This window comes from Eretmochelys imbricata, chromosome 1 (assembly GCF_965152235.1).
Source record: "Eretmochelys imbricata isolate rEreImb1 chromosome 1, rEreImb1.hap1, whole genome shotgun sequence".
Classification (NCBI taxonomy): Eukaryota; Metazoa; Chordata; order Testudines; family Cheloniidae; genus Eretmochelys; species Eretmochelys imbricata.
In genome coordinates, this window is record NC_135572.1 from 162,086,344 (window position 1) to 162,099,302 (window position 12,959).

The 12,959-nt window shown below is 38.5% G+C and overlaps 1 protein-coding gene across 1 annotated transcript in view; it reads left to right on the forward strand.

The window, feature by feature from the left end:
- The window catches only part of ERG (ETS transcription factor ERG), a 75,217-nt gene that overhangs the window by 20,654 nt on the left and 41,604 nt on the right, over window positions 1–12,959 (forward strand). The window contains exon 2 of the mRNA XM_077807243.1: window positions 12,545–12,762. Within this exon, the coding sequence (XP_077663369.1) occupies window positions 12,545–12,762 (218 nt within the window). The remainder of the gene's footprint in view (window positions 1–12,544; window positions 12,763–12,959) is intronic.

Genomic DNA, 12,959 nt, shown 5'->3' on the forward strand with positions numbered 1-12,959 from the left:
CATCAACATCTATATTGGCTACCTTAGGCAGCCCCCACCTAGCATACTGGCTTTTGCAGATCACGTTCTAAGGCACCTATCTTTCCTCATTTACTGTATAGGGACCCTACGCACCTAACTCAGGCTTTGTGGATCACAATGTTGTTCCTGTGATTTTCTAGTCACCTACAAGTAGGCACCATGATGCTCAGCATTGCAGCCCCTAAGTCCCTTTGTGGGTCCCACCCATTGTGGATATAATAAGTGGTCGTAGGTTATGGTTAAGTGGTGGGAAGAACAGTTGTTAATGTTTGCAATCTTATGTAACTTTGAGCATGTCTCTGGAACCCCTCCTCGCTTAATCAGCTTCACTGGAATCTTAAATAAGATAAAAGAAATCACATGATGTCTTTGTTTTGAGATTTCCTGGGTAAATAAATTGCAAATTCAAAAACACAAGGCCTCAAACTGCATTCACATACAAACTGTAATTCCATATTGAGATGAGTAGCTTTGATAAAACACAGTTCTTCAAGACATGGTATTTAGGTTGTTGAAGCTACCTGTTGTTTCCAACGATGCAGTATAGATGCTCAGAAAGAATAGGATTGTAAGACTAGAATGATATCTGTGTATAGGGTAAGTGCAGCTATTTTGGTCAAGAGACTAAATTTCACAATATCATTTTGAACTAATAGCAAGAAAAGTTCTTAGCAAGTGCGGCATGCAGCCTCAGCTCATTTCCTTTTGGGCTGTGGCCCACTTTAAAACCTGCCACCCATTTTGCCAAACGAATCTTTGCTTGAAAGAAGACTGAGACAAAAACAGATGTTTGTACTTTTTAACAAAGTAGAAGGCTGGCTGCTCTTTCAGATTGATAAGGTCCCATGCTGGAGTAGTGCGGGAGAGGCAGCGTGCTGGCACTGGTCCGACAGATTAAAAGGAATTTTTGATCCAAGTACTCTCAGTTCTTCAGCTTTTTTTGAGTCCCAAAAGTTATCAACAAAACTGAAGGGTAAAATAGTTTGATGGCTTTCAAAGTTCATAGCTGAGAATAATATCAGAATGAAAAGGAATATCGGAATCTGTTTAAATCGCTTAAAGAAATAGCCCTACATGCCTCAGTGTTACAGTGTTTTACAGTACGGAAGTACTAAAATAAACATTCAAAGTGAGATATTCTTTAATATTACACATACAACATACAATGGGACTACTGAAGAATACAACTGTATTTTTTGGCACTCGAGTTTGTGTGGACCTAATTGTTTAGCAATAAATATTCTGGGCCTGATTGATCATTGTGTTACTCCAGATTTGAACCAGTCTAACTATGTTGATTTTAGGCTTTCTGTTCCTTAAAGGAGAGATTTAAAACATGTGAGGTACCTAACTCACATTGGAAGTCATGGGAGTTGGGTATCTAATTCTCATTTTGCCTTTGAAAATCTCTCTAATTTTTCTTTTCAGTATCTGAGGTGTGTGTTTTTAATTTTTCCATTTAGTATCTTTATAACTACTATAATCAATGGTAATAAGATAAGACCTGCCCCTTATTCCTCTGCTGTATTCTATATTTTTTAGTTCTTATTCTTGAAATATCATGTAATTAGATGAGCAGGCAACATCTGAATACTCAGCCATTGTCATTTCATTGATATTTGGCCAGAACAGCTCAATAATCAGCAATTTGTTTTTGTATAGGAAACATGTTTATGCTCATAGACATCAGTGCACGAGGCCATAAACCTTTGCCCACTTTAGAGATTTTATGTAGTAAGATAATGATGACGCTACCGCAAGGTTGAACTAGTCACAAGCCACAATGTGCCACTTGCTTGAATAGCAAAGTGGCCAATTAATACATGAAGGTTAGAGCTCATCTGAGCCATTAAGGATTGACCAATAGACCTTGCTGTTTGCGTGGAAGAAATGAAGGCACTAGATCCACCTGTGCCTAGCTGGAAGAACGTCTTGTTTTATCATGGGATGCCTATTCCCCAGTCTTGTGAATTCTGAGGTCAGCTCCCTATCAGAGACCTAATGTAATGCCTTGTGCCATGATCCTGCCACTTGCTCTGTGTGAGCAGAACCCTGTTCCCTTGGGCACCCTATTGAAATCATGCTAAGAGATCAGTTGGGCTCTACAGGTGTCTGCCTATACCAAGCCAGTTGTAGGACTGGGGCTTTAATCTTTGTAGCTGAACAAGACTGCTGTATAATCTTATAAGAAAGCATAACAATGCCGTACACTGTGTTTATGAGACAATGTTTATGTTGTATGATGAACATGGCATGAGTGAAATGGTTTCTCTATTTCCATCATTTAATTCTTGTTTGGGACCTTAGTTTTTAAAAATGTGTATGTTACTTAAAATTATTCTCAGATGGTTTGTGGAACACTGCATTGTGAAAAAGGAGGTCTTTAAGTCAGGCAATCATTTAGACTTTCTGATCTATGGAGATGATTTGTCCACAAATCTCCTGGATGTTATATTGTTGTCTCTATGCACTGGAGAAAGGAATGGCCCAATAGAGGGTGCTAAGCTAGGAGTCAGAAAGACCTAGCATCTAGTCCCAGATTCTTGGTCACTATACCTCAGTTTCCCCATCTCTAAAATGGGTATAAATGATAATTGTCTTTCTTTATAAAGAACTTTTGAGAGCTATAGAGGCTTGCGGATGTTCTGGAAATGATATTCTATACAATAAAATTATCTGATAATTTATACTGAAGCTTTGTGCATTTCTAGTAATTAGAAAAACAATATTTTCATTACAATACAAAATATAAAACCTTTTAATACTTACATCTTCACTATCCACTGGCTCGGCGGGTAGTGATCGATCTATTGGGGATCGATTTATCGCATCTCATCTAGACGTGATAAATTGATCCCCAAATCGACAGCTGTTCTCCACCTCAGCAGGAGGAGGAAGCGGAGTTGACGGGGCAGCCGCTGCAGTTGACTCGCCGCCATGAGGACGACCAGGGAACTTGAACTAAGATACTTCGACTTCAGCTATGCGAATAGCGTAGCGGAAGTTGTGTATCTTAGTTTGAACTCCCCCATAGTGTAGCCCAGGCCTTAGTTTAGTCTTTCAGCCCTTATCCACAATCTGAGTTCCAGTGAAGTCAAGAGAATGACTCACATAATAAGGGCTGCAGGATCAGATCTCACCTACCCAGGGCTTTTTCTCTTAGATAAATCTGGCCTTAAATTTCATAAACTTGTTTTGATTTAGGATTGGATTTTATTATTTTCATTATTATTATTTACAAGTGGGACTGTAGCAGTGTCTCTCCCTTGCTTTCAAAATATCCTTTGTATTTTTCCCAGCAAGAGGTCAAGATATTAGATAAGTGGCAGCACCAGGCCTTTACTTGGATTACCACTGGCTTCCCAAGTGCCCTTTTCAGATAGATGGAGGATGTTAACTGAACTGGAAATAAGATTCTCATGGGTGGAGGTGAGGACGACACCTGTCTTTCCTATCTTGTACTAGCCAAGGCTTTTTGTTGTTCCTGAACACTCTCATGAATATAATCTGTGGATTTCAGTCTGCTCAAATGATTCCAAGTCTCAGAGGCGTATGGGTAAAACACATTCCAGATGTGTGCTGCAGCTCCTGAAGCAGGTGGCTGTATTTGAGGTTGTAACTTTTTCCAACATATTCCTCACAGACTATTGTGTATCTGTTGATGATGCTTCTTTTGAGGATGGTCAGAATAGAGTTGTAAGAATGGCATGATCTAATAAGCTGTAGCAAGGTTTCAGCATTAATCATTAGACTTTCGTTTCACTTACTATTGCCTTATGCAATGAATTCAAGGCTCAAAGATTTGGCTGTAAACTAGGCTGCAAGTTTAGGCTGAAATGCCTTCAGCATGTGTAGAGCCCTGCAGCAGGACTGGGATCCCACAGGACCCGCTGCCATAATACAGGGAGCGGGTAAAATGTTGTGGGCAGGATTGGGTGGGCAAAAAAACAGACTGTGGGAAATTGCAGGAAAACACTAAAACTCTCGTCAGTTTGTCATAAATATAATTTCAGCAATGTAAAGCAATTTTTCTTTTTCTTTTTTTTAAATAAAGGTTTTAATACTTACATTTAAGTGAGAGCTAGAAGGAGATTTGATGTCTATTATAACAGGAGTTAAAGTATTTTTACGTGGTTTAAGCAAGATTTGTTTTCTTTTAGTGGTAAAATTTATAAATATAATATATTAACCGACCTTTTTGGTGTGGTGTGGTTTGGTTTGGTTTTAAAGCAGCATGGGGGAATCTCTCTCTCTCTCTCTCGTGGGATTTGCAGGATCTAAGATTTTTGTGGGTGGGAGCAAGATAAAAATGCAAGAAACAATGCGGTAGTGAGTGGGAATGGGTACTGCAGGTCGGGACAGAAGTTGGATTAAAAATATAGTCCCGCATAGGGCTCTACTCCAGCACCCTGTGTTGCATGTTTCAGACCTGAATAGTGTGGAGTTGTCAGCCTGAAAGATTGCCCAATGTCCTGTGAGCTATCATTGACTGTTTGGCCACTGGCCCCTCCTATGGTATCTGTTGCAATGTAGAAATGACATTCTTTAGCCTGATTGAGATGAAGCTTTACTACCCAGTGAAGTACTTCCTAAAGCTGTGTAATAAACTTTTAAAAAAAGAACGTATGTAAAAGAACACAATAAAAGTAGCAAGATGGAGTGATGAATTTCTGAAAGCTTTGCTAAAAATCACCTAAAATGGTTACATTAGTCTGTACCGTGTGCTCGTATCCTAGCATGGGCTGATCTTTGTTTGACTCATTTTTATGACCACAATTCCATGCAATGACTCTTGATTCAGAAAAATGATATTTAACTCTTTGTGGGCCAGATACTCAGCCAGGTTAAACGGATGTAACTCCGTTGAAATCAGTGGAGTAATACTAATTTACAGTAGCTGAGCATCTGCCCCAACACTTGAAAACATTTTCATTTTCCCTGCATTTTTATCGTGCTCCCACCGGCAAAAATGGGGAAGATAGAGAGTGACTGGGTAGAAATATATTATTGCTACCTGGCTCTTGAACATGAAGCTTCTTTTGGAAAGGTTTGGAAGGCTCCTTTTTAGATCCTTTTAAACATTCAAGCAAGAAGGAGAACTGACTTTTCACATACATCCCATGACTCTTCACATACATCTGTATGTTTTTGAATTCATATACATCATTTATCACTATTGTACCTAAACCATCTATAAATTCTACTAGATAGGCAGATGGATGGGGGAATGGAGAGAAGATGCAAACATGGGGTTTCATAAGGTGAAGTGCAGGGACAAAGCCTACTTAACATGTTCATTAGTACATGAAAAATGGAGCTACGGAAACATTTGTCCAAATCTTCAGATGTTGTAAAATGTAAGTAAGAAAATTAGTATAGTGAAGAGTGGAATAACAGGAAGTATTTAGCAGAGCTGGTCAAGAAATTTTTGACAGAACAGTCTTCCATCGAAAAATGCAGTTTGTCAAAATTGAAACATTTCTCCGGATCATGTCAATGGTGACATTTTCATTGGGAAAATGTCAAATCAAATCATTTAAATTTTTTCATGTTGATAGTGACAAAATGTTTGGTTTTCATAGATTAAATATTTCATATTTACTTTATTATTTTGATTCATTTAGTTTAGAATTTTACATTATATTAAAATACTAATTTTAATACTATACTATATTTGTATATTATGTTTGATATTTAATATTTTCTATTGTCTTCTATTTTCTTATATATTTCATATTATATATATGTTTTATTTTGACATTGGAATGAAAAATTTAGATCTCTCAGTCACTTTTTCAGAATTTCCATTTTGTGAAAAAAAATTTCAACTATTTGTTCTGATACAGAACAAAAAAAAATTTTTTTTTGAAATGTGAGAGTTTCCTGCAAAACAGAAATTCCATTTTCCGACCAACTGTAGTGTTTAGATAAGCAAGGGAAATGGGAAATGTCTAGAACATGATTTCCAATATTGGGAAATACACGCTGTTGCATCTGAGAATATCCAGGTAAGTAAGCATTATAATATGCATTCAAGTTAGATGAGGGGAAAAGGAACTAATAGTGATGGTGAGGAATATCATGAAAATAGGGCCACAAAAAGTTTATGTATTTAAGTCAATACATTTAAAAGCAATCAGTTCCTATATTTAAGGGGCTAAAAAAGGCTGCACTTGGAATATTATTTACATTTTGCTGATATACTTTAAGAAATTATGACCAGGTTATAGAAATGTATAGTGGAGGGCAACAAATTCATTTTGTGGTTCTGGAGGTCTGTGTTGCAAGAAAAGGCTCAAAAGATTTAATACGTTTCTTCTGGGACATAAGGAGAATGAGAAATCATCTCCTTACAGATTTCAGGTAGCTAAAGGGGCCAAAAAAGATCTAGGATATCTGTTCTACCTGTAATAAAGAGGGTCCAAATCATGGCCATATTTGGAAAAATTGGGAGGAAAGAGTGAAGCTAAATATTAAGAATTCCTTTTCTTATGTCTGATACAACTCTTATCGAAGTGAATGAAAAGTCTACAGCTGAATTCAATACGAGTTGGACTGGGCCCTTAGTATGTTATTGGAATGTTGAACAGTCTACCATATGATGATATGGGAGCAGACTGCATAAATGAGTCTCAGACAAAGAGGGGTATGTTCTGTACCTGATATAAAGATAATACCATTATTTCATAGCATTATCCAAATTCATTTAACATCCTGCTACAGTATATTTTTTCAGTAATCTCCTGCATTAGTAGATTACACTGGTTAATGGTATGCTACATTAAGAAGTATATTCTTCTATTGGTTTTAAATTTTACTGGTTTAAAAAAAATCTTTCCCTGTGTCCTCAATTTCTGAGATTGGAGTAAAAGAAGGAATTGATCAGTTTGTATATACCCTTCATAACGTTGAGCATCTCAGTCATGTTTCCTTTATATTCTACTTTCCAGGCCAAGTAATTATGCATTTGATTAAATAAACATCTTTGTCCTAATTATTTTATCCTATTTTAAAGGCATTACTGTATCTATTGTTCTAGTTATTTGTCAGTCTGTTATTCTGTCTTTTTCACTTGTCAGCAAAGTATAAACCAAACCCAAATACAAATACAAAAAGACATTTAGTGCTTTTATCACTAGAACAAAAAGTCCAAGGGAGAAGCAAAAAGCCAAGTATTGTGGAGTTGGCGGAAAAAAAAATCTCTCTGTGAAAAATGTATTTTCTTTTGTGCTGGTGATACTCTCATAGGACTTTATGCCTCCCAAATTGAAAATATTTGTCTAATATGAATTTTATTTTTCATAATTTATCAAAGCATTATATTTCATGCACATATTTGAATAATCTTTCCTGTCTGCCATGGTAGCGTGTGTCTCTTCATGACATGTCATGTCAACCACTAGTTACTGGAATTGAGAGCTTTAACTTCTGAGGTGTCATGAAATCCAGGAAGATGATCCATCCATTACAGTATCTGTTCCCATAAGGGTACAAAACTTGGCGAGTTTAAAGGAAGTCTATTAATGGGTCTGTTTACGAATATATTAATATTTACTTTGCTTTACCCCACTGACCTACTTGAAGATGCTAAACTGGTTGGGTAACAACATATGGGTGTGAAAAAAATTAGCATGAAATTGAGCAATGAAAATAGTTAATAGAAATATAACTGACATTCATATTCAAAATTACATTTTGTTGATCAGTTACAGTATTAATACATGTAAGGCTAGATCATGCAACTGTTATTCACATTGCTGAGTACATAGGGCTTCTTATGTGAGTAAATGCTCACCAATATAATCAAGGTTGCACAGTCTAATCTGCAGTGAATTTTTTACATTTAAACTTTTAAAGTTTTTTACTTTACATTTGTATTTGCAAAATAATGACAAAGTATGTTACATCAAATATGAGAAATTGGCAGTTAGAGTATTCCTTTCCTAGCCTTCATGACTGAGGTGAATGGCATATGAAAGTCATTTTTACTCATTGCAATTTAGAGCTGATTAAATAATAAAAAGTCCGTTCCCAAATAACCTCTTTGACAAGGAAAGAATTAGTGAATAATGTTTTTAATTACTATTATTTAGTCATTTATAGAGCTTTTTAAAAATGGAGAAACATGAAAATTCAGGATCACCATCTTAGTCAGGATCACCATCTTAGTCAACAGAGAGAAATCAAGGATAAATAGTATGGGCAGAAGTATAGGAGGAACAGATGAAGGCTATTTACTGTCTGGTTTTATATACCATATTGCTTGTTGAATCAGAAGATTTTATGTAATCAAGAGACAATTTCCATATTTCTTAATATAATTTTTGTATTTTCTACAGTATGAATATTAGTCTTTAATATGAGGCTGTCTCTCTTATTATTGTGAACCATCCTTAAATTGTTAGGTATTGCTTCGTCTGTGCAGTATCTGAGGATTGGCTAAATGCTGAAGTGCCTTTGGCCATTAATTGCTCAAACCACCACAGGGATTTAGCTTACAACAAACGCCATTAAAAAGTCAGTATTTGCCAATTCTCACCACACAGTGCCCATACATGTACCACAGGTATCTTCTACTTAAAATACAGGGAAAAGCTGTGGTAGTCTCAGATATAAGTGTGTGGTAGCTGTTGACACATCATGAAATTTCAATTGCAGCCACTGTACTTTGAAAAGAAGCAGATGGCAGAAAGTATGATTGCATGAATCCTGGCAGACGGGAGGAGTTGTGGAATGGCAGTTAAGCATATTGCATATTTCCAGAGGTGAAATCCAAGCCCCACTGAAGTCAGTGGCAAAACTCCCATCGACCTCTGGGGTGAAATCCTGGCCCCATTGATGTGCTGGAGAAGGATGATGAGTCATGGAGGAAGTAAGGATAGTCTGTTTTAGGTCATGCTTTTACATATGTTGACTCCACAGACTCATGGAAATGCTTTGTCAACCCGTGCAACTTATTCTGGCTCAGAGATGAAATAAGACTGACTCTGTTGTCCACCCTGTGTCCCTACATCCTTCCCAATGGAGAGAGGAGGCATGTGGTGTCACCCAGGGCTCAATAGGAAAACATCAAGGGAGCCAGTAAAGGCTGAATAGTTGTAACGGAGAGCTCACTCTGCCACTAAGCCCTCCACATCAGGTACCCCAGCAGCCAGTCTCAGACGATGACAGAAGCACAGATATTCCCACATTGCCTATAGTGAGTTGTGCATGTTTTCTTTTGAAATCATCTATAATTGAATATTTTCTTGACATATGAAACTAGACTCAGTCTCCTGGGTTTGTTTGTGGGTTGGGTTTTTTTGGTTTGTTTGTTTTTTTGTCACAGTCTCTCAATTATCCACTGTAATCCTAACTAATTGGCATAGTCTTTCCAGTGGTCAGTATAACCTGCACACAAAGTTGAAATACGTGTACTTTTTTTTCCTTTGTGTGATATAATGTGTTAGATTGTGCATTGATAGCATATTGAAAAATAATTAAGATGTGAGGCAGATACTATGGTGTCGCAGTTATTTATCCCAATATATGCAAATTTAGTAAATCTCATCTTTACCATCTCCATTTGTTTTCTATAGTTAGTCCAAAATTGTCTTCATTTATGTGATTTAGAGCCAGGTTTTGTTTTAATGCTGAATAAATCATGTTTTTTATTCAATTGTGGGTGGGAGATTAAGTAAATAAAATCAACGAGTGACATTTTGATGCCACTTCTGAAGATAGCTTAATCTGTAAGCAACATATAACAACATCTTGGCTTGCCATATTTGCAATTTTGCTTCTGCTTTCTCTTGTATAATTCACACTTTCTTATACATATTTATGGTAATCAGTATTGCCAAAGTTAACATTACATAATGTGTTATTCTTATTTAGTACCTGTACTGACTCCTCAGTGGAGCAGAGGAGAAAGAAGCGGGTAGAAAACCGTCTCAGACACTGGATGTCAGTCCATTCAGTGCTGCGGGTACGTGGTCAGGGGTGTGTATATTTTCATGGAAAATTACTCAGAACTTTGTAAAACAAAATATTTTTCCTCCTGAGTAACTTTATTACTTTAAATCTTGTTATATGAAAATAAAAAACTTGGATTTAAGGATCCTTAGCTAATTTAGTAACTGACTCAGCAGCCAGCATCAAGGGATCGCAACCCTTTCCCCCGAGCTCTCCCTCAGGCCCAACCCCTGTGGAGCCAGGCTTTGAGGGCAGAAGGCTCCAGCAGATAACACATACTCCAGGAACAGCATGTAGGCAGGAGCCCTCCACAGACTTTCCCAACAGAAATTAGAGTGACCAGGTGTCCAATTTTCGACCGGAACGCTGGGTCAGAAAGGAACCCTGGCAGCTCCAGTCAGCACTGCCAACCAGGCCATTAAAAGTCCGGTTGGCAGTGCTGCAGAGCTAAGGTAGGCTAGTCCCTACATGTCCTGGCTCCACACTGCGCCACAGAAGCAGCCAGCAGATCCGGCTCCTAGGCTGGGGGGCACGGTGCTCCGCATGCTGCCACCACGCCAAGCACCAGCTACACACTCCCATCGGCCGGGAACTGCTAGCTGGGTAGCTCATATGCTGCTGTCAGCTGGGGTTGTGTGTTGCTCAATGTCCAAAGGATCAGCCTAGCAATCACCTCCATTTGGTACCTTGGATCTCTGTCTAGAATCCTGGGCTAACCTGCCATTGATCCCTGGGGCAAAGGACTCACTGGGCAGTATCTGTGCTCTTCAGTTCTGTATCAGCCAGAGCAGAATTTGGCACTAAAGGGTTCAAACCTGCCCTGGGCTGTATGGGTGCACAAAGTTGGTATTATGTCCCCCAAAGTTTTGTCAGCCAATTATGCCCTCTAACCGAGCTACAGTGACTTTAATTAGTTCATAATAACAACAAGAAGAAATAAAGTAACCACATTAGCTGCAATGGCACAGTAAGAGAGACGGTCTTTGCTTATAAGCTACATGCAACACTGCTTCATTGTCGGGTTCAGTCTCCAACTTACCAGAGCTGCAGCTGCCTTCAAAATGACAAATCTTTTGAACTCTGCCACCCAGAACGTTGTGGGCCATAAAGGTGCAGTAACCACGCTGTCACCACAATGGGGGAAGAGACTGTAGAGAACCTCTTCCCACACATGCAGCGGAGTAGAATCTATACACACTGCTTGAGGAAGCGTTCTGAGAGAGAGAGATGGCGAAGGGGGTGGTCAACATGCCACATCCTCAAGGTGGTATGGTTTGTGGTTTAGGGGTGATGTCCAGCCCACCAGCTGGTTAGCACCCATTCTGCAGCCAGCAACAAGTGCTAGGCTGGCTTGCATTTTGTTTCTACTCATAGGAAGAGCAGGATCCCTGAAACAGAGGTTGGAGCCAGCTATATCTCTTCTTTCCATCACTATATTATCTAGGAAAGAAATTGGTCCTAATTCTATAGGCAAGAATGAAGAGAAACTCCCAAGGAGTCAGCAAAACCAAACCTTATTCATCTTACAGGGGGAGTTAATGCATAGTACTCATTATTTCTTTCTCCAAAGATGGCTTTTTAGTTTCTTTATTTTAAATGTGTTAAAGGTTTAATTAATTCAGTGTTGGTTAAAGAGGCTAGTTAAACAACTCAGGAGACTGAACTTCTCTGTTTCTCTACCAAAAAGCACAGTGGCAGAGCATGTTTCCCCACCACACTCATCCCATCACAGTGCCTGAATCATTACCTAGAAAGCATCTTGAGGGCAACAATGTAGTATATTCTTCAGGCATCTCCAATCCTTGGCCACTCTACTGAGACCAAAAAAATTGTCAATTGTGGTGATAGCTTTTCTGATGTCAAAAATTCTTTAGAGCAACTGAATAGAGACCATTTACTCGTTTCAGAAAGACCTCCAAACAGAGCAGACAGTAATGACTTTTGGTCACTTAATCTGGGACAGAGGTGATCTAATGACCTATTGTACAGATAAAGGCTCAGTATTCCATTACACATCCCCTAAGCCATCCAGTCCGTTCATGGTATATGAGAATGCCAGGATACGAAGACACCAGGATTCCAAGAGTAGAAGTTTCAAGGACCAGATCATAATTTGGTGTAAAGTTGTTGAAGTCAGTGCACGGTATGTCAGTTTACACCATCTGAGAATCTGGCCTCTAAGTTCAAGCCTTAGAAGTAAAAGATTTAAGTTCAGTGCTACTCCTGCAGTGTTCTATTTAGTCATTAGCTTTCTGTCATCTCTTCTGAACTCTTAATAAAGCCTTGGACATGGCGCATTTTAGTTCCTGATTGGAAACGTCAAATAGGTAAGTTCTCTGGGCAGGTACTGTCTTTTTGTTATAGATTTGTACAGTGCTTTGCACAATAGGACCCTGGCCTATAGCTGCTACTGTAAAACAAATTAATAATAATAAGCATGCAGACAAACAATTAATGTATATACCCCACAAGACTTTTGAGACCTATCTCATTCTGTTAAGGGATTTTATAGTATCTGTATGACTTCTCTGACACAGTGTCATGTTGATATCTCCACTTTGGTTTTCAGGAAGCATTATCAGTAGTGAGCGAAGACCAGTCCTTGTTTGAGTGTGCCTACGGAACACCACACCTTACTAAGACAGAGATGACTGCCTCCTCTTCCAGCGAATATGGGCAGACGTCAAAGATGAGTCCACGTGTCCCCCAGCAAGACTGGTTATCACAACCACCAGCCAGAGTCACCATCAAGATGGAATGTAACCCAAATCAGATTAATGGCTCAAGGTAATGAGGCCAGAGTTTAAAATTACTAGCAATGATGCTTTACTACTATGTGTATCTTACCTGTCAAGGTACTTATATGGCCTTACCACTGTAGGATCTGAGCTCCTAGTATCTTCCACCAATATAATGTGGAAATATCAATCCATGTCAAAATAGGATTTAGGGGAAAAGACATCACAACAATGTGAGGCTTGTGT